At 60.6% G+C, this 25,018-nt stretch overlaps 8 protein-coding genes across 9 annotated transcripts; 3 read left to right on the top strand and 5 right to left on the bottom strand.

The window, feature by feature from the left end:
* Positions 1-1,501: 1,501 nt before the first annotated feature.
* On the top strand, positions 1,502-2,285 carry JDV02_006072 (uncharacterized protein; the record flags this gene model as incomplete). The annotated part of the gene is made up of 2 exons (XM_047987426.1): positions 1,502-1,550; positions 1,642-2,285. The coding sequence occupies 2 exons, from the start codon at positions 1,502-1,504 to the stop codon at positions 2,283-2,285; spliced, it is 693 nt and encodes a 230-aa protein (XP_047843411.1).
* A 209-nt stretch (positions 2,286-2,494) lies between these two features.
* JDV02_006071 (uncharacterized protein) lies at positions 2,495-3,637 on the bottom strand. The gene is made up of 2 exons (XM_047987425.1): positions 3,300-3,637; positions 2,495-3,201 (listed from the first exon to the last, which is right to left on the bottom strand). The coding sequence occupies exons 1-2, from the start codon at positions 3,555-3,557 to the stop codon at positions 2,707-2,709; spliced, it is 753 nt and encodes a 250-aa protein (XP_047843410.1). The 5' UTR covers positions 3,558-3,637; the 3' UTR covers positions 2,495-2,706.
* A 277-nt stretch (positions 3,638-3,914) lies between these two features.
* Positions 3,915-6,625, top strand: JDV02_006070 (uncharacterized protein). The gene is made up of 2 exons (XM_047987424.1): positions 3,915-4,434; positions 4,513-6,625. The coding sequence occupies exons 1-2, from the start codon at positions 4,078-4,080 to the stop codon at positions 6,025-6,027; spliced, it is 1,872 nt and encodes a 623-aa protein (XP_047843409.1). The 5' UTR covers positions 3,915-4,077; the 3' UTR covers positions 6,028-6,625.
* Positions 6,374-9,128, bottom strand: JDV02_006069 (uncharacterized protein). 2 transcript variants are annotated; one of them, XM_047987423.1, is made up of 3 exons: positions 8,497-9,128; positions 8,126-8,335; positions 6,374-7,944 (listed from the first exon to the last, which is right to left on the bottom strand). In XM_047987423.1, the coding sequence occupies exons 1-3, from the start codon at positions 8,714-8,716 to the stop codon at positions 6,686-6,688; spliced, it is 1,689 nt and encodes a 562-aa protein (XP_047843408.1). In that variant the 5' UTR covers positions 8,717-9,128; the 3' UTR covers positions 6,374-6,685. The 2 variants fall into 2 exon arrangements, with proteins under 2 accessions (XP_047843408.1, XP_047843407.1); XM_047987422.1 differs by having other exon boundaries at positions 6,374-8,335.
* Positions 9,129-9,715: 587 nt separating this feature from the next.
* On the bottom strand, positions 9,716-11,367 carry JDV02_006068 (uncharacterized protein). The gene is made up of 3 exons (XM_047987421.1): positions 11,044-11,367; positions 10,290-10,954; positions 9,716-10,211 (listed from the first exon to the last, which is right to left on the bottom strand). The coding sequence occupies exons 1-3, from the start codon at positions 11,172-11,174 to the stop codon at positions 9,817-9,819; spliced, it is 1,191 nt and encodes a 396-aa protein (XP_047843406.1). The 5' UTR covers positions 11,175-11,367; the 3' UTR covers positions 9,716-9,816.
* A 345-nt stretch (positions 11,368-11,712) lies between these two features.
* On the bottom strand, positions 11,713-13,290 carry CPY1 (Carboxypeptidase C; the record flags this gene model as incomplete). The annotated part of the gene is made up of 2 exons (XM_047987420.1): positions 11,713-12,860; positions 12,945-13,290. 2 exons carry the CDS (start codon positions 13,288-13,290, stop codon positions 11,713-11,715), a joined length of 1,494 nt encoding a protein of 497 aa, XP_047843405.1.
* A 6,726-nt stretch (positions 13,291-20,016) lies between these two features.
* On the top strand, positions 20,017-22,473 carry PTR2_5 (peptide transporter ptr2). The gene is made up of 4 exons (XM_047987419.1): positions 20,017-20,401; positions 20,484-20,851; positions 20,916-21,581; positions 21,647-22,473. Exons 1-4 carry the CDS (start codon positions 20,370-20,372, stop codon positions 22,375-22,377), a joined length of 1,797 nt encoding a protein of 598 aa, XP_047843404.1. The 5' UTR covers positions 20,017-20,369; the 3' UTR covers positions 22,378-22,473.
* LCB3 (Long-chain base-1-phosphate phosphatase) lies at positions 22,394-24,950 on the bottom strand. The gene is made up of 4 exons (XM_047987418.1): positions 24,676-24,950; positions 24,374-24,590; positions 23,018-24,294; positions 22,394-22,909 (listed from the first exon to the last, which is right to left on the bottom strand). Exons 1-4 carry the CDS (start codon positions 24,758-24,760, stop codon positions 22,821-22,823), a joined length of 1,668 nt encoding a protein of 555 aa, XP_047843403.1. The 5' UTR covers positions 24,761-24,950; the 3' UTR covers positions 22,394-22,820.
* Between the last annotated feature and the right edge of the window lie 68 nt (positions 24,951-25,018).

Raw genomic sequence — 25,018 nt, 5'->3', positions numbered from 1 at the left:
GCCCGGTTCCGTGGCCCATGAAACCGGGGGGTCGTCTCGCCTGTGTCGGAGCCGCGACAGACGTGAGGCAGGTCCCCCCCCCCCCCGTCCTCCCACGAATTGTTCCCTTTGGTCCCTTTTTCTTCCTTGGCCCTGTTCTATTTTTCGGTCCCTTCTTTGACACCCTGTGCGTGTTCGCAACACAGGATGAACGAACGAACGGCTCCGCGCGACTCCGTGCCGTGCTTGATCTTGAGGGCTTCGACGAGGGGCTGCCGGGCCGGGTGGCGGGGTGGCGAGTGAGGCGGCCTCCACCCGCTCCCCCCCCGCCCTGCCTGCCTGCCTGTCTGCCCTTGACGGCGGTGATGATGCTGATGATGGGTTGGATTAGGTTGGCCATCGTTATACCTCGCAGTGCCAGATGAGTGAGCGGGTGAGTCCTTGGGTCGCCGCCCGTGGCATCCTGGTCAGAGCTACGCCATCTACCTACCTACCTCATAGGCCCCCGAAGCAGTTTCTCAACCCCTCATATCCAAGTTGAATCAAACATGACGCTTACAAAGATAATAATTGTAAAATTGTAGGAAGACGTCGTCGCCTTTCAAGAGCTGCAGCAGCAGCAGCACAGCACGGTCTCCTACCCCCCGCGGGCTGGCTGGCACGGACATCTGCAGCGAGCTACAACGCGTGTATGATGGATGCGTGGCCCGTCCGTCCGTCCCCCGCCCATCCGCGCCTCGACAACGACTCCGTTCTTCACCATGAGCCACGCCGCGTTTCAAAACCCACTTCCCACCACCAGTTGCCGCCGCCGCTCCGTTGAGACTCCCATCCGGCGGCAACGAGGCACGACGAATCCTCCTCCCATCCGTTCCGTCCCAGGCCTCCCTCCCTCTCCCTATGCCCCTCCGTTTTGACAGCCAAAATCCCGAAACAGCAACGACCCCTAACTAGTCGTCACTCTCCAAGTGGCCTTTTTTTCCTTGCCCTGGGAGAAGGGGATGGGCCTCTTTTGACACAGTCTAAGCACTTGAGCCGGGCCTCCGCGATCCACGGATTAGGACGATCCCGTGTCAATGCCTTAAAGAACTGGGTGTTTCCTCTGGCAAAAGGGCTCCAGCTTTTTCTCTTGCGTCTCGTCTTTCAATTTCCCCCCTGTTTTTCATTTCTCCTTTTCAAAACTCTCTCATCTGTTTTCTATTCTGTGTTTTCCCTCTCTAATTCTCTCAACTCTTGTTGTTGTCGTGTCGTTATTGTTGCTTCTCCGCTTTCCATTCGTCTCGTCTGGTCGGCGTGTGTCCCGTTCGTCGCTTATACCCCCCCGAAAGGCTAGTCCTTTTGCCCGTTTTCACGACGCAAAGACGGTGGGCGTGTACGGATACAAACTCTTCTGGAAAGAGGACGTTCACTCACTCTTGACGATACTTTACGCACGGACACATATACACACTTTATCTCTCTCCCTCTCCCCCTCTCTCTCTCTCCGGTGTAGCTCGTCTCGTCGAGCTTCCCTTCTTTAACGATGCATTTCACGTCTCTCGTTGTGGCCGCTCTGTTGAGCGTTGCCCAAGGTAAGCAAGCCCATCACCCTTTCCCCCGAATTCAATACCATTGGACAAGCCCCCGAACATGTCGGCTGACATGCATCTCAAAAACAAACAGCCGTCAATGTCCACGTCGTCGCCGTGGGCAAGAACCCCATGAACAACCAGACGGGCATCAAGTTCTACCCGGAGAAGCTCACCGCCAAGGCGGGCGACATGGTGCAGTTCCAGTTCCACGCCGGCAACCACACCGTAACGCAGTCCAACTTTGACCGCCCCTGCGTGCCCCTATCGACGAGCAACTCGAGCGCCGTCGGCGTCTGGTCGTCCTTTATGCCCGCCGCCGCCAGCGCCGCCAAGGGCCAGATCCCCGTCTTCACCATGATGGTCAACGACACCAAGCCCATCTGGCTCTTCTGCAGCCAGGGCCTGCACTGCCAGGAGGGCATGGTCATGGTCATCAACGAGAACATCCAGGCCAACGCCTCCCGCTCCCTCGACAACTACAAGAAGATTGCCACCACCGCCGAGAAGGGCAACATTGAGATTCCCGGCGGCGGCAGCGGCGGCAACGGCGGCGGCAACGGTGGTGGCAACGGCAACAACGGTGGCGGCAGCAGAACCAGCCCTGGCGGCGTCGGCGGCTCGCCCAGCGGGACCCAGAGCCCGGTGACGTCGGCGCCCATCAGCGCTGCCGCTCTCCCCAGCTTCCATCCCTCGACGGCTCTGCTGCTCATCGGCGCTGCCTTTATGCTTCTGTAGAATTCTTTGTGCAAATTGGGGCATGGGTTTGTGTGTGTGGGTGTTGTGGTGGGCTGCAGGAAGGGGGGGGAGGGGGGGGGGGGGGGAGAGCGGCAGTGTTGCATAATATCTTTCAAAGTACATTTCAAGGTTCACGCTGCCCAGGGGCGGTATCATGGAAACTCATTGGGACAAAGGAGACCGGATGAGGGGCGTTGCAGTGTAAACAGGCCTAGTCCACGTCCAGTTGCGAATGGGATACCTTCAGTCAACCTGGGTAACCCTCTTGCTTTCACCTAGCCACATCTGCGACTAAGAAAATCAAGTCAGCAATGGCCTTGTCAATTTACAATTAAGAATGGACCATCTATGCCTCTAGACCAACAAGTCTCCCATCTGCTACTTGTACACGCAAGAGAACCACCCCCCCTCGCCGGCCGGCCTAGGTGGTGATGATTCTCTTCCTCCTCCCGCGCTGGGCCCCCGCGCAGAGCTCCCTCTTGGGCGTCTTGTCCAGCCAGTCCTTGTCCCTCTTGACGTACCCGACCCTGTGGTACTTCTTGCTGTTGGCGAAGAAGTCGACCCAGTGCTTGAGCGCGCTCTGCACCCTCTCCCGCGCCGCCTCGAGCTCCCGCGCCCGCAGCTCCTCGAGCTCGGCCGCCGTCCAGTGCGCGTCCGTCTCCGCGTCGTCGAGCGGCAGGAACATGTCCTCAACGCCGCGCAGGTCGGGCGTGCGGTCCTCGGCGAAGCAGCCCGTCACGTACGCGCGCGCCGCGTCGCAGCCCGCGAAGACGCTGTAGGAGCCGCCGGGCCCGTACATGCGCCACCCGTTGGACACGTCGTAGATGGTGCCGTTGATGGCCAGGTACAGCGGCTTCTCGGAGTCGCTGCCGTCGTACTGGGCCAGCTGCTCGGGCGTCAGGTGGACGGGGCCGCTCTGTAGAATAGGAAAAAAAAAGGCTGTCAGCTAGCTACCAAGACACGCCGCCATCGGGGGTATCCAAGCAGCACAACGCATTCACCCAGAGTCCGTACCAATTGGGCCTTCCACCACCTCGCGCTGAGGTAGCTAGGCTTGTTCTGCATGCCCCAAAACCAGCTCTCCCCGCCGCTGATGGCATAGCTGAGACCGCACGAGGCCACAAAGAGGAAGCTCAGGACGCGGAGGATGTCGAGCCAAGGGGTGTAGTCGTCGCCATCGTCGGTCTTTCGCTTCGACTTGCTGGATTTCTTCTTCTTGGGTTTGTCGTCATCGCCTTGCGGCTTCCGTTGCCGTAGCTCTGAGTCGGCCATGATGTGCCAAATAGCCCCCTCAGCGGATGCTCATGAAACCGTTGCAGAGCAAGTCAATCGTGGCAGGATGGGATTGCGGGTGTTCGAGTCTCACAAGGGACCAAAGCTCCGTCTTGTGCTGTCATCGCTTTGCACCCCATCTGCCCCACAACTCGCCAGCAATCGTTGCTTCCAGCGAATCGTGGGCGAGCAATTGACAGTGCCGTGCCACCCTGGGGTGTGTGCACCCGCCACAGCCGTCTCCAATCAGCGCCAGCCCGGCCGGACCCCGTCACATGACGTCGCGTCACCACGGCAACTGCGTCCGTTGACTATCCCACCTTGGCGCCTCCGCCCGTAAACAGCACAGGGTTCAGGCCCGAATTGACACTATACCTCGCAATTCCGACCAACATCACCACACGAGCTCCCGAACAAGACACCTCGCACACACACACAAAACGGCTAGACGACGGAGGCGGGAGGCGCGACGGAGCGCAACATCATCGATATCGGCCCAAGGACACCACCGATTTGCCAAATGGACGTGAGCTCAAGCCTGCCGGGGAGCCCGGCCGGGGGAGGGCCGTTGCAGGCGGCTACGCCCGACCGCGTCAACCAGCGACGAGAGTCCGTCATGTCGGCGCTGCGCAACGAGGGGCGTGACAGCTCTGTGCACGACAAGATTAGCCAGTTCAACAATCTCAGCGTGGCCATGCAGTCGAAGCAGCTCGAGCGCCGGACCGCCGACGCGGCGCTCAAGCGGGCCATGGTCGGACGCGAGGAGGCCGAGGCGGAGATTCGGCGCCTCAAGGAAGAGATGAGGCTGCTGCAAAAGGCGCTTCAGGAGGGCAAGGAGCGCGAGAGGCGAGTGGGCGAACGGCTCGAAACGGTCATGGTAGGTCACAGCGGACTCCGCGCACATGTCGCGCGCATGCCGGGAACGCGGGGGAAAGGACGCTGACACCGCTACCAGGAGAACTACGGACGCGCCAAGGAGACGCATGCACACACCCAGGCCCTATGGGAAAAGGAAATTCGCCGCGCGAGAAAGGAAAACTTCAAGACTCAGTCCAACGTTGTAAAGATACAAGAAGACCTCAAGTCGGCGAGGAGCGCCGTCAAGATACTAGAGGAGAATCTGGAGCGAGAAAAGGAGCGCAGCCGCACCCGGGAACAAGAGGCGTTCACCGCCCGCTACCAAATCGTCGGCGTGCAGGAGCAGCTGGAGCAGGCCCTCGAACGCATCAAGCTGGTCGAGCAGGAACGCGACGCATTCAAGACGGCTGCGAAGAACGAGGAAGTGGCGCGCATCGCCGCCGAGGGCCGGCTCCCTCTTCCCAAGACCGAGGACCCGACCGACGAGTTCGCCTCGCCGAAGAAGACGACGATCAAGTACACGGCCGGCAAGGAGCCGCGCGTGTCGCTGTCCACCATGGACATTGTGTCGTCGGCCGCCAGCGAGATGGAAATCGAGGAGCTGACGACGCAAGTGCTGTGGGAGCGGCAGCGAGCGGATCGCGCCCAGGAGATGGTGGATTTCCTGCAAGCAGAATGTCAGATGCATTGCTGCCCGTGCTCCAAGGCCAAGAAGAGGCCCTCGAGCTCGAGCCCGCCACAGAAGCGGCGCCGAGAGTCCGTTGAGAGCCCAGAGCCTCACGAGCACGCCCCCGAGGATTGTAGCCGTCCCTCGCCGCAGGCCGTGCCGAGCCCGCCTCCACGCATCGAGGAGCCTGAGCCCGAGCCACGCCCTGTCAAGTCCAAGAAGGAGCCGCGGCGGAGCACCATTTTTTGCCCTCGAGAAGGCATCTTCCGCACCGTCTCGGAGCAAGTGGCCGAGGCCATGGAGGCGGAGAGTGTGGCCCGGGAGGAGGAGCCCGCGCCACGAGAGCTCGACGCCCAAACTCTCGACCCGATGGACGTCGAGACCAACCCCCGCATGTACGCAAGAACTCCCTCTGTCGACCCTCCAACCTTTGCCCTCTTGTCGCACGACCGGACGTCACTCCAGTCGCTTCTCAACGCCCCGCATAGCGGCGGCGACGTCAGCCACAGCGACTCGCTCCCCAGCATCCGCAACGTGCCCGTCGTCGAGGAGGAGGAGGACGAGCCCGCCGCGACAGCACCGCTAGACCACCACATCTCACAAAGGGAATCCCCAGAGCCTAGGCCGCACACGTCGGCGACCATATACACCGTGACGACGACGCAGGTGCCCGTCCGCGACGACAACGCCAGCTCCACGTCGTCCTTCTCGGAGAGGCTGCGCACCCCGTCGGGCGTCAGCAACGCCAGCTTCGACCACACGAACCCGGCGCTCACGCCCACCATGACGAGGGAGGAGGCGCTCGCGAAGATCCGCGAGCGCAGGGGCCGCGTGAGGAGCGCCGCCCAGGCCGCGGCGACGGGCCCGCGCAAGGCATCCAAGGGGACGGACAGGAGGGACGTCAGCGCGCCGACCGGTAAGACCGCCGGCCGCGTGCGATCCTGAAAGGGTAGCAGCGCGGGTGCTCCTCTGTTTGGCATTCGGTCGAGGAGAGGTGCAAAAGGGGAGACAGTTTTGCGGAACCACACACACATACACCACTTTCTGCACGTTGGGGGTTCGTCTTGGGGCGTGCGCCATTTTTCATTGAAGCGCTTGGCGAAGGGGGCGTTGGGTCTTGGTTGTCTCTTTGATTTCTCTCTTCATGGGGTTCTTCTGTCCTTTTTTGTTTCGTCTCACGGCCCGGGAGCATGTACGGCGCAGCGAAGCGACGGGGAGCGGGCAGAAGGCAGGGCTGGTTATTGATCCCAGCTGGTACCTAGCACGCATGGCCGAGCCAGACATGGATGGAGTCTCTGTGTTTTGTTTTCTTCTTTCTTCCTTCTCCTCTACCAAAGGCATAGCAAGCCATACACACGTCATCCACATCCACCTGCCTATCTACTATTGCACATAATACTGTACAAAATTCATGCCCACGATGCCAAGCGCCGTGCGCTCGCTCGCTTCCAAACGAAACTCCAGAGTAAAACACCCGTTCTCCCCGCCCAAGCTCTAAATCAAAATGCTATCCAAAAACTGTATGTGCCAGCGTCCAGGAGGGGAGGCGCGGGGGATGGGATGGGATGTGATGGGGGACGGACAGGTGAGGCGATGTCATCCATCAACTGCCGAGGAAGCCCCTCGTGGCGTTGCGCGCGCGCTCGGAGCTCACGGCGTCGAGCTTGACGGCGACGAGCACGCACTCGAGCCTCCCCCCGGCGCCATTGTTGCCGCCACCCTGCGTCGCCGCCGGCTGGACGCGCAGCCGCCACTGGCCCGTCCTGACGGTCCACGTCTCAGCCTCGTCGTTGTTGCCGTCTTCGCCGCCGTCGTCGTCGTCGTCGGTGCGGCGCCGGCGCTTGCGCGGGTGGGCCTCGGCGCCGCCGCTGCCGTTGCTGGCTTGACCACCGCCGCCGCCGCTGCTGCTACTTGCCAGATGGTACGCGTCGTAGACCTCGCCGTCGAGGGTGATGGCCGCCTCGGGCTCCAGCGCGACGCGGACCAGGTCCTCGCTCAGCGGGGTGTTACCCGGGGTGGCGGGCTGGGAGCTGGCGCCGCCGGCGCCCATGAGCAGGCCAAGGGGCTGCGTCGTGGGCGGCAGGTTGAGCTTGGTGGCGACCACCTCGAAGAGCTTGGCGACGCGCGCGCGCGTGTCGCGGAAGAACTGGGCGCGCGGTGACGGCTCGCCAACGCCGCTGCTGCCCGGCGCCGGCACGTGTAGGCGGGTGTCGTCGCCGCCAATCTCGAGGACCAGCTCGCGGGGCGTGCTGTCGACCAGGGGCCGCATGTAGTTGACCCAGATGGCGGGCGTCTGCCCGCCCGAGTCGCTGCTGCTGCTGGTGGTGGTGGTGGTAACGCTACCGCCACTGCCGTCGCTGGGATCCGTGATGCTGCTGCTGTTGCTGCTGCTGCTGCTTCTACTCTCCCTGACGACGCCGATGCCGCTCTTCTGCACGTTCTCGAGGCGCAGGACAATCTCGTCACGCCGGCGCAGCGGGTTGTAGCCGATGTGGTGGGGGATGAGCTGCTGCTCGAGGCCCTTGAAATGGAAGTAGCGGGCGTCGCGGAGGAGCTGCTGGCGGTGCGTGTCGCCGCGAATCTCGAGCGGGTAGCCCTGCAGCAGGAGCAGCAGCTCGGCGAAGATGTCGGGGGAGCGGTTGGGCACCGAGGGCGGCAGGATGGCGGGCGGGCGTATGAGCCCCTCGCGGTCGAGCCCCGGGAAGACCTTGTCCGGGTGGGAGAAGAAGGCGGCGAAGCCGAGGGAGAAGTAGTTGGGGCTGTTGGGGCTGGCGAGCAGCAGCCCGCGCGGGATCTGGAACTCGCGGTGGCCGATGGAGGTGAAGATGCTCTCGTCGTAAAGCTGGGATATGAGCCGAGGCACTGTTTGCATACAAGTTTCGGTTGTCAGCCAAACGTGCAACAAACAGCAAGCAAGCAAGCAGGCAGGCAGGCAGGCAGGCGGCGGCGTCAGTCGTCGTCGTCGTCGTCGTCGTCGCAAAGAACGGGGTGGGGTGGGAAAGCAAGCACACAAGGGGGTTTTTCCCGGTGAATATACACATACGGCTGTAGAACTGCGCGTCGGCAAAGAGGCGCACAAAGTGCGTGCCGTCCCGGGGCGTGACGTGGTAGCCCTGCAGGTGCAGCGCAATGTCGGCAAAGGTGGCAGGGTCGCGGTCGATGTACAGGGTGCGCATCGCGACGCCCACGTCCTCGCCGCGCTCCTCGGCCGACTTGATCTGACAGAGAAAGTACTGCGAAAAGTACGACGGGGCTGCGTCCGGTCGGGGTAGCGTGTTAGCACTTTATGTGTCCTTCCACAACGCATTTGGTGTGTGTGTGTGAAAGAGGGGACACGAGCAGAGAGGAAGAAAAATGAGGGACCGCGAAAAAGGGACATGCTGACGAGGGGACGCGTGGGAGAGAGAGACGTGCCGTCAGAAGATATAGAGGCTCCAGAGAGCTTAAACAGCTCGCTGCCAATCTGGATGGGAAAGACGCGCTCGCGGGGGAGGATGTCGGGGATCTTGGCGATGGTCTTTTCCGTCTGCTCGAGGTTACCGCCCGCGGGCGTCATCGAGTCATCGCCGCCGTCGGCGTAGTCCCTGGCGTCGCCGGCGTTGTCATGCATCGTGGATGTCGGTGCCAGTATCATACGCGGGCGGCGATGATGATGGTGATGGTGTGGCGCACGCGCGCAGTCCTCTCAAGCCCCCGGCGGCGACGAGCAGCATGCGCCAAGAGCGCACAGGCGCAAAGACCGTCCGTCAGTCCGTCCGTCTCGAGCGTGCCGGCTGGGTGGTCGTGGGAGGAGGGCGCAGAAGAGCCGTTGCTCCGAGGTCCAAGATCGGGCTGTAACTTTCGTAGTGTCTAGTAATAACAGGCGCCTGCGCGTATCGAACGGGATACCATCCGTGTCGAGCGAGAGGGTTCGTAGTAACTGGTATGGAGGAGAATCAATCGCTTGTGTGTCGCGTCTGCGAGCATGCACAGATCTCTGACGACCAGTGAGTGCAGTTGGGGGGAAACAAGTCGCGAGAGCTCGAGACGAGTTTCCTGCCGGTGAGATCGATCCGGATCTGGCGGGCCGGACCTCGGGCGGGGCACGGGCCCCTGTTCGCCCCGCCTACATATACTGTACCTACCGGTTGCTGTTGTACTTCGTAGGTACAATCCAGCAGGAGGGTAGGTAGGTGGTGGGGACCCTGCTGCTGTTGCAGATGGTGTGGGCTCCAACGCTTGGCTGCTTCACCATCGGTTTCTGGCTTCATTCATTGCTACGCTACTCGAGTACGGGTTCACCATCTGTAACGTCTATATTTTCACACGACTCCACCAAATGACCTTGGCCATCGCACGAGCTGTGAAGCAAAAATCTTCGGGTCTTACAACAGCACGCCGCATCCCCTGGGAACTGCACCACGGCTTGCTGTTTAAATGTGCTTCGTCCAGGGTAGCTAGGCGATAGTCCACTCGCCGCCCTCGCAAGCTCCAAGCCTCCGACACGCCGATGCTGTGATCCCGCAAGGGACTTGCTGGCATCGGGGTTATTTTCTTCTTGGAAGCTTTACGGGCTTTATACGAGTTGTGCCACTCATCATGTGAGCCCAACTTTCCCGTAAAACAAAGGCAAAGAGCACAAGGTGGTTGAGTGCCAGTCGTCGTCCCATACTCTGCATGGACGCGAGCAGGCTCAGATTCTATTTCATAACCATATTCATGAAACCACGGCTCCAGCAGCCATTTTGTCGAGGCCTACCTGCTCATCAGCTCGACCCCGCTCCTCACGACACCGACCACCGCCCCCGTCTGCACCGTCTCGCTGCCACCGCCCGCCACCCTGTGCTCAATGTCCGCCAGCCCGTCGAGCCACGAGATCATGACCTCTGGGCTTACCTCCAGCTTCGACAGCTCCTCCGACAGCGCCGTGATGATGTCCGCGAGCGCCAGTCCCCTCGTGACTTTCAGCGCGTTGACCGTGTTGAGGCAGCTCGTCACGTCCGACGTGTTGAGCAGCGTCGTCACAATCTCCTTGATGGCGTCGGGCGGGGGTGCCGCGATGCAGTTGTATATCGTCTCCGTCGTAATCGTCTCGCGCTGGATCTCGCTCTCGGGAACCTTGGGCGCGCCCTTTGGCCGGAGCGGCGTACCTTGACAGACGTGTTAGCCCCGCGGCCACTCTCCGGAAGACCCAACGAGTCCACTTCATCAGGCGAGTGAAAGCTTACTTGAGGCGTGGCAGGCCTGCAGGACGTTGAGGGCCCGCCTCATGTCTCCCTTGCTGAGCCTGACGAGCGCGTCAACGGCCTCGGCGCCAATCTGCACGTTCTCCTCCTCCACCACCTTCTCCACCAGCACCCGGATGTCGCCCTCCTTGAGCGGGCTGAACCGGAAGCGCGTGCACCGGCTCAGCAGCGCGGGGCTCAGCTTGTGCGAGTAGTTTGCGATGATGCAGAACCGCGTGTTGACTGTGTACTTTTCCATGATGCGACGCAACGCCATCTGCGCCGTGTTGGTCATGGCGTCGGCCTCGTCCAGGATGATGAGCTTGAAGCCAGCTATGGAGCTGCCGCCGCCGCCGCTACCCTTGGCCCCACCGCCGCCGCCCATGGAGAAGATTTGCTTGGTGCTGGCAAACGTCTTGATCTGCTCGCGCACCACGTCGATGCCGCGGTCGTCCGAGGCATTGAGCTCCAGCACCATCTGCCGCATGTTGGACGCGCCGTAGATGCGCCGCGCCAGCGCGAGGATCGTGGACGTCTTGCCGGTCCCGGGCGGGCCGTAGAGGAGCAGGTGCGGCAGCCGATTCGACTCGACGAACTTGTTGATGGTGGCGAGGATGTCGTGGTGGCCCGAGACGTCGTCGAGCGAGACCGGCCGGTACTTTTCAACCCTGTTGACGGGCAGCAGCATCAGCATCATCAGGACCACAGCAACCCCACTGCATGGGGGGTTGTGGATGGCATGGAATGGGATGCTGACCATGGCAGGCTGTCTTCTGCCTCGACCGGCAAGTTGGCGGCACTTCGCTTGCCCTTGGTCGCCTCGGCCGAAAACGTCACGTCCTTGGACGGCGCGGGGTCGACGTCCATCTCATCCTCAAAGTCTGACATGGCCGCGGGAGGGGGCGGGGAGGGGGAAGCCGAGGTGCTATGCTAGTGACAAGAGCTTGAAGGAATTTGCAGGGCGAGTGGTTGCAACTGGAAAAGAGAGCGAATTGGCTCGACCCGACGGGAGGGACGGCAGCAAAATGTAGATGGAGGTTGATGAGGTCGGGTGGGTGCAAGATGGGATGCAGTTGGAGATGTGAGGTGGGAAACGCGTCGCGTGGTTGGTTGCGCGCGCGCCCTGCCTGTGCCAATTAAGACTGCCCCACCACCCACCCACCCACCCACTCACTCACTCACCTTGTTCTGCCAGCTTCACCTTCACCTTCACCTCCTTCCATCATCATGGGCAGCAACCCAATCTTCAAGAGCACCAAGTACGCTTCCCTGACTTACATCTCAACAACTCGCGTCACGCTCATGGAACTGAAATGAAAAAAAAAAGGAAGCTCCATTCTGCCCCGGTCTATTACAGAAAAGTATAGGAATATATAACCCGCAGTCCCACTCGCGATCCCGCTCGCAGCCACCGTCCCGGCTGCCATCACATGCGAGCCCACTCACCATGTGTCCAGCGCCGCATCATGTCCAGCGCCTCCGACGGCAGATACGTCGCCACCGTGTGGCCGGCCTTGTACACCCGCATGAAGGCGAGGTTGCTGGCCGTCTTGATCTCGCCGTAGCCGTCGTTCTTGCCGGCCACGGCCACGGGCTTCGACTCGGCCCTGTTGAAGTCGCCCTTGCCCGGCCACCACAGGGCGTCGGTCCACGCCCGGTTGCCCAGCCAGTTGCCCATGAAGTCGGCGTCGCCGGCGAAGATGAGCACCGAGATCTTGGTGAGCGCCTGCACCACCTGGAAGGACGAGGGCCGCATCCAGTCGCCCGCCTTGATGAAGCTGTTGTAGACGGTCATGTTGCACGCCTCAAACGTCTTCACCTCGGCCCCCAGCGCCCTCCTGACCTTTTCCGAGTTGAGGTACTCGAGCCCGTACGAGTTTTGGCCCTCGCCGGCAGGGCCTCTCACGTCGTAGATGCTCTGCCCCGACGTGGCGTAAATGTCCAAGAGGGCGTTGCACGTCGTCGTGGCGCTCGCGCACGTCTCGGCGCTGCTGCCCGCCTGGTAGCACTGCTGGATCTGCTTCTGGCAGCCCGGCCAGAGGTCGTCCATGGCCTTGCAGCCCGTCTCGTTGACCACGGCCGGGTAGCCGCCGTCGCCGCACGCCATGGGCTTGTAGTACTGGTACTGCGTGAGCGGCTCCGTCAACCCGTTGCCGATCATGATGCTCTTGAGGTTGATGAGGGGGTTCTTGGCGTCGAGTATCTCCTGCGCGATGGCGGGTATGTAGTGCCCGGCGTACGACTCCCCCGCGACGTGGAAGGGCAGCTTCGCGTACTGCGAGTACTTGTGGAAGAAGAGGTTGAGCAGTGCGTACACGTCCTTGGCCGCGGCGGCCGACGTGTCCACCGTCTGGCTGCTGTGCGAGTAGCCCACGTTGACGGGCTGGTCGAGGAATATGACGGAGGCGTTGTTGTTCCACGAGTTTGGGTTGCGAACCGGCTCCAGGTCCTTGTTGGGTATGGAAGCTGGGCCTACCTCCGCGAACAGTCCGATCATAGATGAACACCCAGGACCGCCGTTGAGCCAGAGAATCACGGGGTCCTTGGCAGGATCGTTTCTCGACTCAAAGAACCCTAGAGTGGCATTGCTCTTTAGCCACCAGAACTGTATCGGAGCCCGGATGACACGCGTTTGTGTCTCGAGAGGGAAAAACCTACAGAAAAAGAGGTGCTTGTCCACGGCCTTGTTGTCCAGGTAGCCGCTGTACTGCTTCACCTTGTCCACCTTGAGGGACTGGGGATCGACGGTTCTCGAGCGCAGGACGTACGAGGCGAGGTCTCCGCCGAGCCACTTGGGGACGCCCTTGAGACTTTCATCCTCCACGGCGTCTACGCCGGTGATGATGGATTCCCACTTCTGATCCAGGAGGTTCTCGGTGCCGGCTAGGAACTGCCCGGGGCTCCGCCCCGAGAGGGATTCGCGCCCCTCGAGCGGCAAGACCAAAGACGAGGCGATGCCACCCAGCAGCACCAGCAACGACGCCGAGACGGGGAGGCGCGGCATCGTGGTCCGTCGACGATTCCAAAATAATGTATCAAAGCAAAGGTAGAGTGCGTCTCTCGAGCCGCAAAGTAAGACGTCCGGCGTGTGTAGTATGGTCAAAGATGAGAGCAGCGAGTGCGTGAGAGCTCGCTTGCCCCCTATAGGGAGTCTGGTGTAACAAAGTGCTGTAGGGACAGGACGTAGGCAGATTCTGTACGTGACATCAAGGGCTAATGCACTTGTGTTCCTTGAGGACGAAGAAGAAAGGAGCGAGAAGGCCTTCGGAAGAGTAGAGGAAATTGGAATCGACTTACAGCAAGGCGTCCGTCCGTCCATCCGTCCGCCCATCCCAGGGCCGGCTGGGGCCGTTGCAACTTATCGGGGCGACACGCCAGGCCAGACCTCCTGCCTCAGGGCAGCTGAGAGCGGTGGCTGACGCATCGTGATTTCACCTCTGCCTCCTTCGTGAGACCTTGCGCGGGCCGAAGGGAGACAGGCGGGGGGCCGGGGGGGCTTGGTGGCTGCCGCCACAGCCAACAGGGAGAGCTGCCGTTGCGCTTGGGGGAGCTGCATGGCTTGTCACATCGTATGTATATACCCTTATATTGTTCCTGCAGCTGCCCTTTGCAGTATTTCAGGACGTCATGATTGGGCCATGCAGCTCGAGCGACATACATACAACCCGGCCATAGGGCAGAAAAGATGGTGCCTAACTGTTGATTGCAGGTTGTATATCCCGTCTTTCCCCGCCTTCCCTCTCCTCAACGCATGCGCAATGTATGTGCCCGTACTGGGCTGCACCACGATCCACGGCACGGCACGGGGACAAACAAACCACTCCTCGCCAAGGCAGCTGCAAACAAGTGCGCCGTGCGACCGGCATGGCTCTCACACGTTTAGCAGCCAAGGAGCGCAAGAAGAAGAACGCACGGATGATCTTAGCTGAGTCCTCTCTCGAGCCCATAAGCGGTCCCGCCCTCAGCTGAAGCGAGGCGATTCAGACCCGTGCCGTGTCGACTGACTGTTTGATGCCTCATACTAACGCCCATCCCGGTGGGACTGACCAGCCCAGCAAGTATTTGTGAGCAGCAAAAAACACAAGGCTGCATATAGTCGAGCTCTTGCCTCACAGTGCAGAGCCCGGTGAAGTCCTCTTCACCGATGCTGGGGTAACACACGCAATCTCTGCACGCAGCCATCACACGTGGAACAACAGCCGTGTTTGTTGTTGTTGTTGCTGTTGGTGGCTGGAGACGTTTCGCATGTACTGTACGGTATCACGCCGGAGCGCCTCGCCTCAAAATAGACCAGTCCGAGAAAAGAGAAGGGGCGGATGAGGTCCGGGCGGCCTGTTGGCTCACATGCACGGAGAGCTCCGGACCGATGGCCCCGGGCTGGCCCGTGCCGTGGACTGCCATGTTCCTGTGACCAACATCGCTTGGATACCGTGGACTCATGCAGTCTGCCTGCCCCATTCAACCATTGCTGCCCCATCGTGACTTGTTGAGTCGTGATGCCGTCCCCGCGCTGCTCTGCGATACGAGATAGGTGCTGCGGCGGGTAGCCCTTTGCTGGCCAGATCTTCTGTCCGAAGCCGCACCAAATGGGCGCAGTGTCACTTATAGCAAGATCTCAGGACGAGACGTGACGTCGATATGGCTGTGGAGCCGTTGCTGCATCTCCGACTAGGCCGCCGCTAATGGGCGCCATCCCGCCGGTAGACGCTCCAGATCTTAGATCTCAAGCCCCCCCCATCCTCCGATACGTAGACCACAAATGTTGTAGAGCACGCCCTTCGCGTGTAGCCAGGCTGCCAAAAATGCTATCCCTGGCCTTCGGTCGCGTGCTGCCGCGAGGATTGCGACGTAACGTTCGGCGTATTGAACTCCTAAGTATTGAGGTCCTCGCTGTGTCGTGGCTTTACCCGCGCACCGTCCAGGAGCGGCTATCGCCGACGTGATAGTCAGTGCAGGACACGGCGCTCTCGTCTGGAGCATCGGGTATTTGAGTCGGACACGCAGCGTCCATCTGCGCTACTGAGACGTATGAGCAGACTCTGAATAGGCATATCCTACAGTACCTTCGACTCTTAGCCAGATATAACCGCCGCTTATACCAGCTATTAAGTGTTTGCTTACTATTATTACACCATCTCGAACCATCTGGTGGAGATGAATGTAGATTTATTGCTCTTTAGAGGCCCGATACATACCTGTTGGGGTTTGTTTGGGTTTTAAGGATTTCTGGGTGACAAGTATTTGAGGGCACAAGACCGCCTGCGACGGAGTTAGTGTCGTGGCTGTTGAGGAAAGCGGACGAATCTGACACTTGTTTCCTCCCAGCGTTGACGTTATCGGAGAAGCTTAGTTGACCCGACCTTACCAACATTGACGTTTCTGGAGAAGCCTAGTTGGCTCTGTCTCCAACGTCGACGTTGTGGGAGAAGCTCAGTTGATTCAGTATAGGTAGATAGATAGCTCCCAGCACGCTTACACTGTCAGCGTAAACATCTGGCCCCTCTACCGAATCAGCGGGCGCAAGGCATCATCCTGCGCTTCAGCATCACTCGTTACTGAAGCCATTTATTGTGGTAGCCGACGAAATCGGAAATCCTAGCTGCCCCGTGCTCCGTCGTGGCTCTTATGGCAGCAGCGATGTTGTCACATAGACACACTAAGCCGAAGGCTCCGCGAAACTGTCGCCCGTTTCATAGGCACCGGTAGTCGGCGTCGCTCGCCCAGGCCATGTGCCCTAGCTGACAAGTCCCGTCAGCAACAAGACCGGCAATGTTCGAGTTTGACGAACCCCGACCGAAATTGGATGAGGGTTCACAGATACCCCATTTCGTGGTCAGAGTCAATCTGCATCGTCACTGTGAGCGTAATAAAAGTCCACCGACAGCTACGGCAACAACTCATCGGTGCAACGAGATGCTTTGACTGAATCATACGATCATTTGCGGCTGGCCTGGCACCTTGCTGTTTCTGACATCGTGTAAGCTGAACAGTCAGATCCATCGAATGGGCTGACAGGAGCAAGGAACACGCGAGATGTCATTTCCGCGACGGAGGGAAGATGCGGAACAGTACCCGCTACATGACCCTCAAATACAGGACAGGAGCTTTCCTGGAAACTTCTCGGCCCACAGGGCATCTGGGGCAAACCTTGTGCCACGAGGTTTTGTGGTTCCAAGGCACGCGATGACACAGACCTTTGCCCCCGAAAGCAGACGAAGTGCTCCTCATGAGCTAGGGAGCAAAAGCTGCAGCCAACCACGTTCTTTCCAATGTGGGTGACCACGCTGCAGCTGAGCAGGTCATGGTGTGCTGCTCTCGGCCGACGGATGAATGCGAGCCGGGCCCGGATTTAGGCCTGAACCTGGACGCGGCAGCTCGTTGGGGAAAGGCAAACAAGAAAAAAAAAAAAGCCGCGGCTCTATGGTTGAGGCCGTCTCCCATCGACTCGTAGTATCCGACATGTGCCTTTTGTCCGCCGCCGTATATGCAGCAGCGACAGGCATGTAAACGATGCCGGCTATCCGCCGGGTACTGTGCCCGTCATCAAACACGGGGTTGAAGCGTCTGACTGACACCCCTTTATGAGGCGCGAAGCCCTGCGCCGGCAAGTACGTATTACGCTGTATAAAGGACGGGGCGACTCGTGGCTGCAGTGGAGAGACCTGGGGGCAGCTCGCCGCGGCCGTCTGGGGAATGGGGCCAGACTGAGTATTTGTTACGTCCTCATTAGGGCATCGTAATGACAAGTCTCCGGCGAGTCGGGAATCACGGTGGCGGATCGCGAGTCGAACCTGGGGCCTTGGGGCTCTCGCGCGAGATGTGGATGCTGGCATCCGCGTCGCGGGGGAGGCTAGGCGAACTGGCATCCCCTTGAATGTCGCGAACTGAGTTGGGACGATCGTGCCCCAAAGCAGGGCGAGGTGGTTACCACGACGGTTTGCGTGGCTTGCTCTCCGAAGGGACGTTTGTGCGTGGGAGCGAATGGCGCATCAATGGCGCCGTCACATCTGGTCACGGAGGAGCACTAGGCCGGTCGGGGCAACATTTTTCGCACATCGTCTGCCGCAAGCCGATTTTTCTGTGACGGCAGGCGACAGGGCGGCAGCGGCAGACGTGGAGCTGCAGCAAACGTTTGTACTACGTACGTCCGGTCCTGGTCTATCCTGTACTCGCAGTCAGCATCGCGAGTCAACCAGAGCCTGATGGATTCCACATTGACGCATTATCAAGCAAGCGCGGCGCCCCCGCCAGGACCATAACCATAATTCTAGTATGTAGTAGTCGCAGGCTGGCCCACGGTGGAGCGAAGCTTGGGGAAGTGGACTCTGATGAAAGATAGGGAATTACTTGCATTGCCATCTCGATGGCACGTCTCGTAACAGGATGGGGGTCCGGTGGGTGGGTGGTGGTGGCCGTGGTGTTCTCTCCAGACTCGCCAGCAGAAGCAGCCCAAGGCAAGCAAGGGCCGGCGCATGAGGCTCGCTCGGGGTGGCGTGGTGTGAAAACCGAAGACAAAGGCAAGGCAAGAGCTGGCCGGCCGATGGTGGCTTGATGGAGTTTCTGGAAGGCAGGGGTGGGATTTCTGGGCCGCGACAGGGGTGGTCTTGGCACACGATTGGCCAAGACGGGAGCAGCCTCGGCACAGCGTCGGGGGCACGTCGCGCGGAAGCACCGTGATTGGTGGACGCCCCGGCAGGCGATGATGGGGGCGCTACTGGCATCCGGTATGAGAAGGACGTAGCGCCTTGCGGTGGGTGGGCAGGAGCGACACGACACGACACGACACGACACGACACGACACGGCGGACAAAAGGTCCATGGATGGCTCCATCCGCGAACCGAACCGCGCCTTCCATTGCTCATCACGACCTGGCTTTTACGGCGGACGCCAGCGCGGTCAGTGCCTGTCAGCACCGGGGGGCCGGCCAGCGCCTTCCCGCTCGTACCATGGAACGTATCCGCTCGTGCCGGCCAGCCAGCCGCCGGCTTTATACTTGGTACGTAAACTCTGGCAAACTCAAAAAAGCATCGCGGGAGTCGGCTGCGCTGGCTGCCCATGGGGGCGGAGAAGAGACGTGCCCCGGATCTGGAGTAGCAGTAACTACGACGTACATATCTTGTACGTACGTGCGTGGACGAGGGCGGCTTTCGACGGTTTTGCGGATGGCCGTGGCGATCAGCATCCCCTCTGCCTGCACTCCCTCCGTACGTAGTGCTGCGGATTTCCTCAGAGTGGATGGTTGCAGCACCATTGCTGGAGCCGACCTTATTAGCAATATGCTTACTTGCATCTCCCCCCCCCCTCTGGGACGAGGCACATGCCATGGTATGATGTGCTACCTATCATACACACCTCCTGTACGGCTTGCGGACACACTGACAGTGCCTGCAATTGCCCCCGCACCAAGGCGCCGTGGCCGCCGCGGACAGCTGTCGGTGGAACACGACCGACCGACAGACCGAGGCGGGCGTGCCAACAGCGCGACAGGGCTTCCAGAAGGCGGAAAGGGAACGGCCAAGGCAGAAAAAACTTTGTTTCCGCCCTGCCCGGCGGAGAGCGAACGTCGCAGCCGGCCGGCGCCGCCTCGGCCTGCGCGATAAGAAGAGGAGGAATGGACGACGAGGGCTTGCCGGCCCTTTCATCCAAAACAAGCGGCAAAATGCCTCTTGTGTCGCCGTCGCCATCATGAATGACATTACTCGGATGCGTGTTTTTTTTTTCTTTCCCTTTCTGTTCCTCGGACGCCATGCCCGCCGGCAATAACGCGCGCTGGGACGTGACAGCTTGGCACGCGCGGTGGCGGCCAGAAGCCGCTCAGCAGACAAAAAGCCGATGCAGGCCAAGCCGGAATGTGTTTCCGCAAGCCCTCGGTTCGCCTTCCAGCTTGGGCCAAGACTCGACGCCACCCGGGGTGCGGGTGGGGATGCGGCGAAGGGTCCTCGAGGGCGCCGCCGAAGGCCCGGCCAACCACCGGCCCGGAGGAACAGGTTTGGTTGAAGATTTGAAGCCTCCACCACGGTGAGTCGCGTGGGTTTGGTCAACGCCGCCGCCGCCAGGCGACACCAGGCCAGCCCTCTTTTTCGCCTCCTGGCGGTGCTTAGGGGCCGCTGTAGCAGCATCAAATGGCATAATTCGTTGAGCGACCACTATCGTGTGCGGACGCCCCGGCAGCCCCATTCATCCCACACCGTGTCGCGTAGCGTCGCGCATGCGTGCGTGCGATAGGGGAACTGGGCCACGGGCTCGCCGTTCCACGGAGCGAAATGGGGGGGGCGAGGGCGTTTGCTTGCGCGGGCGGGGGTAACGGCGGCAGCGGCGGATCGAGTCGTAGCTCTCTCTGACTCTGGTTTCCTGGTGGTAGGAGAGTCATGGTAGCAGAAATGGGAAGGCTCATGGCCACGGGCGCCATGCTACTGCAACAGAGGCAGAGGCACGGCAGGTACGTACGAAGTAGGAGCGGTAGTGGTAGTGGTAGGTAGTACTAACGCACCGATCGACTGCTGCTGCTGGGGGAGAGGTGGTATAGCTGTGTGTACAAAGTACCTTGCGTAGTAGAGTAGCGCAGCATCTACTCGCACAAGGCAACGTGAGACATGTGTGCGTTTAACTCCGGAGGGCGCCTCGCCTCCCTCCCTCCTCACGGCTCCGTCGTTGGCGTTGGCGTCGTTCCAAACCCAAGCAGGCATCGCCAGTCCGTCGCTGCATCCGGCAGGCGCGTGCTCCACACACTGATAGCACCGAACCATACAGTACCGTACCGTACCGTTGACCATGACCTCCTCCCAATACTACCTACGTTAGTACCTTACCGCATCGATACCCATCCATGGCTGCTACATCGGCTCGGCTAGGTAGGTACTCCACGCGCTCCTCGCTCGCTGGCTCCTGCCATGAATAAAAGACCCAAGATCCCGCGTCTTCCCCACGGGGACCAGCTTGCGACCTTGTTCCTGTCGACTCGCCTCCCCTTCTCTTCCACCCCCCGGTCTCCTCTCTTGTCCACCTTCTCAATTTCTTGCCTCGTGCGAGTAGAGTAGAGTCAGACAGAGAGCATCGCTGGCGAGCCCCCTCCATCCGCGACCATGGCCACCAACCACGAGGACCCGGCCGCCGAGTATGTGAAAACCTCTTACACGCCATCGCGCCTCCCCAAGGGCGCGTACACTGTAGCCATGCTAACCTCCAAACCCTCACAGGCTCCACGAGACCTTCGCTGAGCGCGTGCCCAACAAGGAGACCGACATGGCCGGCGGCTACATTGGTCACTCCGACCTGAATGAGAAGACGGACCCCTCGGGTGCGGAGACGGATCCCACCCCGGACGGCGAGGAGCCCAATGAGTACGAGAAGCGCACGCTGCGCCGCGTGGGAGAGAACCTCCCCGCCTCGGCTTTCCTCATCGCCATTGTCGAGTTGACGGAGCGCTTCACCTACTACGGCGCCCAGGGTCTGTTCCAGAACTACATCAACAACCGCCCCGATGGCTCCGACGGTGCCAGGGGTCTTGGTTTGGGACACCAAGCTGCTACCGGTCTCAACCTCTTCTTCCAGTGGTTCTGCTATGGTATGTCACTTGCCCTAACAAGCGTGCGCCTTTGGTTGATCGATGCTAACCCCTAGCTGCACAGTTACCCCCATTCTTGGTGCCATCATCTCCGATCAGTACCTCGGCAAGTACAAGACCATTCTCATCTTCTGCGGCATCTACTGGGTCGGTCTTGTCATCCTATGGACCACCTCTCTCCCCGTGGCCATTGAGAATGGCGCCGGCCTCGGCGGCTACATCACGGCCATCATCATCATCGGTCTCGGTACCGGTGGCATCAAGTCCAACATTGCGCCCTTGATTGCCGACCAGTACCAGCGCCGTGTCATGGCCGTCAAGACGGAGAAGTCGGGCGAGCGCGTCGTCATTGACCCTGCCATCACCTACCAGCGCATCTACATGATCTTCTACTGGTGCATCAACGTCGGTGCCCTCTCCCTCATGGCAACGCCCTTCATGGAGAAGTACGAGGGCTTCTGGACCGCCTTCCTCATGTGCTTCTGCATGTTCAACATCGGCATCTTCATCCTCATCATCCGCCGCAAGTCGTACGTTGTCCGCCCTCCCCAGGGCCAGATCATCACCGATGCCTTCAAGGCTATCGGCATGATGATCATGTCCCGCAACCTGGATGCTGCCAAGCCCTCGTGGCGCGAGGCCCACGGCAAGACCAAGGTTGTGCCCTGGAACGACCACTTCGTCGAAGAGCTGAAGCGTGCCCTCCGTGCCTGCAAGGTCTTTGTCTTTTGTGAGTTTGCTTGCCCTCATCTTTCCGGCATGCGACAGAGCCATAGCTAATCTTGCGCACACTAGACCCCATCTTCTGGGTCTGCTACGGCCAGTTCTCGACCAACTTTGTTACCCAGGCCGGTCAGATGCAGGGCCACGGCATGCCCAACGACTTCATGCAGAACTTCGACCCCCTCTCCATTCTCGTCTTCACCCCTCTCCTCGAGAGCGTCCTCTACCCCATCCTCCGCCGCGCCGGCATTGAGCTGCGACCCATTGCGCGAATCACCATTGGCTTCTGGTTCGCCGCCCTCTGCCTGGCCTACGCTGCCATTGTGCAGCACATCATCTACTCTGCTGGTCCTTGCTACGAGCACCCGGGTGCCTGCCCGGAGGGCATGGATGGCAAGAAGCCTCTTCCCAACGATGTGCACATCGCCATCCAGGTTCCGGCCTACCTCTTCATCGGCATCTCGGAGATCTTCATCTCCGTCACCGGTCTCGAGTACGCCTACACCAAGGCGCCCCCGAGCATGAAGTCGTTCGTCCAGTCCATCTACCTCTTCACCAACGCCTTCGGCTCCGCTTTGTCCGAGGCTCTCGTCTCCGTGGCCGTGGACCCCAAGTTCCTCTGGATGTATACTGGTGTCGCTTGCTTCTCCTTCGCCACCGGCTGCATCTTCTGGTTCCTCTTCAAGCACTACGACGCCGAGGAGGAGAAGATGTATGATCTCGACCGCGACCTGCCCACTCTGACCAACGAGGGCACCAGCGCCCTGGCCAAAAACGAGAAGGCACAGGACATGCAGCACTGATTTTGGTACGAGATGAGGAGGCATATATTGTAGGATAGCTCGTTTATACCACGATCAAGAATTGATCACCCCGCATTCAGCAGTGTGCTCTCTGTGCTTCGGCTCCCTTTTTTCTCATGTGCAGCGCGATGATCTCATCATCTCGCCGATCCATGGGCCTACCTACAGCTTGGTCGGATTCGTCCATTGTAGGCATCCGTCCGGGAAGGAAAGCAGAGGAGGCATCAAGAACCTCCCGCGTAGAATTCGCCACAAAGGCCATGCACATGTGCAGTAAAGTCGGTAAGTATAGGTATCTTATACACGGGACGCGGCCCAACCTCCTCTCGCCTTGTTCCAGAGCGGGATGGCAACGGTAAAAGGGGGGAGGAAGGGGCCGCCGCCCTCTGCTTCTTCTATGTGCATGTCGGTCATCATCCATCTCCTGGTCCCGGTGCGCCAGCTCATCTCATTACCGCCTGTAGGTGGTTCGTGCCCAGGCCTACAATCTCGAACATGATGGGAATCAGGGCCGTCGCGAACCAAGCGATTCCTGGCGGGCGGGTAAGTCCGTGGTCAGCGTCTTGTTTGCTCCTAGAGTCTACGAATCGGGGGAAAGGGGGCTGGGGAGGGGTTGGATGGAACGGGCGTCTGTACTCACCGGTGTAGACGACCAGCTTGGTAACCACCTCCACGTCGTATCTTACTCGCGGTCGGACCAGCCGTGAAAACATCTCCTTCTCCGCCAGCTCCTCCCCCTCGTTGTTGAATCCGCCCGCGGCCCCATTTTCTTCGACAGGCGTCATGACAACCTCGCCGTCCCCCATCATCTTTTCGTACTCGTGCGCGGGCGGCTTCTGCGACCCGGACGCCTGCGCGACCCTGCCTGAGCTGTCCGCGTCCTTTGGCCCCGGGTCTGCGGCACTCGATAGGTCCATGTTGCTGGACTTGCTCTTGAGGCTGTTGTTGCTGCCGATGCTCTCGCGACGGCGTCGCTCGCGATACGCCAGCGTCTCGTACGCATCCGCCGCGCTCTGCGGCCCGATGGACACTGACCTGCCTCGCGTGGTGGGGTGGCGGATGCTCTCCACCATGCGAGGGAAGTCGGACGCCTTGGGGAAGAGCGTGTCGAGCCGCGAGCCAGGGGGCACCGACTTGTACTCGCTAGCTGGGGTGAAGTATCGTCGTGGGAGGTTCAAGCCCACCTGCTCGAGGCCGCGGAATAGGTGTGGTAGCAGTTTCAGGAGCGCCGGCTTCATCGTCTCCCGCCACACGAAGATGACAAGGACGCCAAAGACAATTCTCGCCACATTCTTCCAGAGGCCCAAAGACGACGTGTCAACCGTGCCGTTGCCGTAGGCGTGTGTCTCCCACGGGTCCCCAGGGATCTTCCCGTACGTCCAGGTCCCGAACTCCAAGCCGATGAGTACACCGGCAAAGGCAACGCTGTCGTCAAAGCAGGGGCAGTCGTCGGCGGGTTCCGGGTGGATGCGGACGAACACGATGATGACGAGCATGGCGATGAAGGGGGCCATCCAGCCACTCGAATGCATGTACTCGTCTAGGGGAGGCCCGTAGTAGTACTCGATCCAGCCGATGGCTGCGCCCATGGTCGATCCCACTATGACGTCCATGAAGCCGTGCATGCCGCAGTACAGACGACCAAAGACGATGGAAAGGGCGTAGAAGTAAGAGAGCCCCTCGAGGAGCAGCTTCGTGTTGGGAGCAAATGTGTTATCGGGACTTCGCAGTAGGAGGAGCGCGTAGACGGCGACGGATACGGCGTTGGCGCTGTGCGTCGAGGGGAAGCCGTACTCGAGCGCGGCCGAACCAGACATGGTAATGCGGTGCAGCGGCGGCGAGAGCGGCCGCGGCAAGGAATAAAAGTCCTTGATAAAGCCGGTCCAGAAGACGCCGAGGGCGAGCATATGGACGAGGCTGAGTTTTGGTGATGCAGTGTCAGTGTCAGTGTCAGTGTCAGGGGCCCGCGAATGCCTGCCGCGACGAGCCGACGTACCCTTTCCCAAAGGACGCATTGCCACACCAAAACAGCATGGGCAAGCCGATCATAAAGAAGGTATGTGTGCCGAGGTTGGCGGTGATGGCAAAGTAGCTGTCGAGAGCGGGCGTGCGCAGCCTATCCTGCATCCAGGCGAGATAGGGCGTCTCCCAGCGGATCAACGGCAGCGTCTTCTGGCGCACGGCGTAGCGCCATCGCGGCAGCGCCCTCTTGTCTGGCAGACGCAGCGTCGCGTCAGCACCTCGATCGGGCTCGAGTCTCAAGAGCCCTGCATATGCGCTGGGCAACGGCCGACTCACAATGGTCGAGGCTCCTCAGCCCCGCGTCTGGGACATCGCCGGGTTTGGGCGGGGCCTCGCGAGGTGGCAGCGCGTCGTCGCTCATGGTCGCTTCGGGGGGGGGGTTTGGTAGATGCGACAGCCCTTGCGCGGTGTCGCGGGGGGTGTCAATGGGCTGCGGTTGGAGTCTTAAATGGCGAGGCCGGCGCCGACATGAGCGCCAGCGGGGGAAGCAGAACTGAAGGAGTGGACGGGAGGTGGCCCGGAACTGGAGAGAGTTGGGGAGGAGGATTACCCGAGGAGGTTATGCAACGTGTGTGTGGAAGCGTGCGAGGTCGATCCATGTGTGGTTCGGGGGTGGGGA

Source organism: Purpureocillium takamizusanense, chromosome 5 (assembly GCF_022605165.1).
Source record: "Purpureocillium takamizusanense chromosome 5, complete sequence".
In the NCBI taxonomy this organism is placed as follows: domain Eukaryota; kingdom Fungi; phylum Ascomycota; class Sordariomycetes; order Hypocreales; family Ophiocordycipitaceae; genus Purpureocillium; species Purpureocillium takamizusanense.
This window is presented reverse-complemented; position numbering and strand designations above follow the sequence as displayed.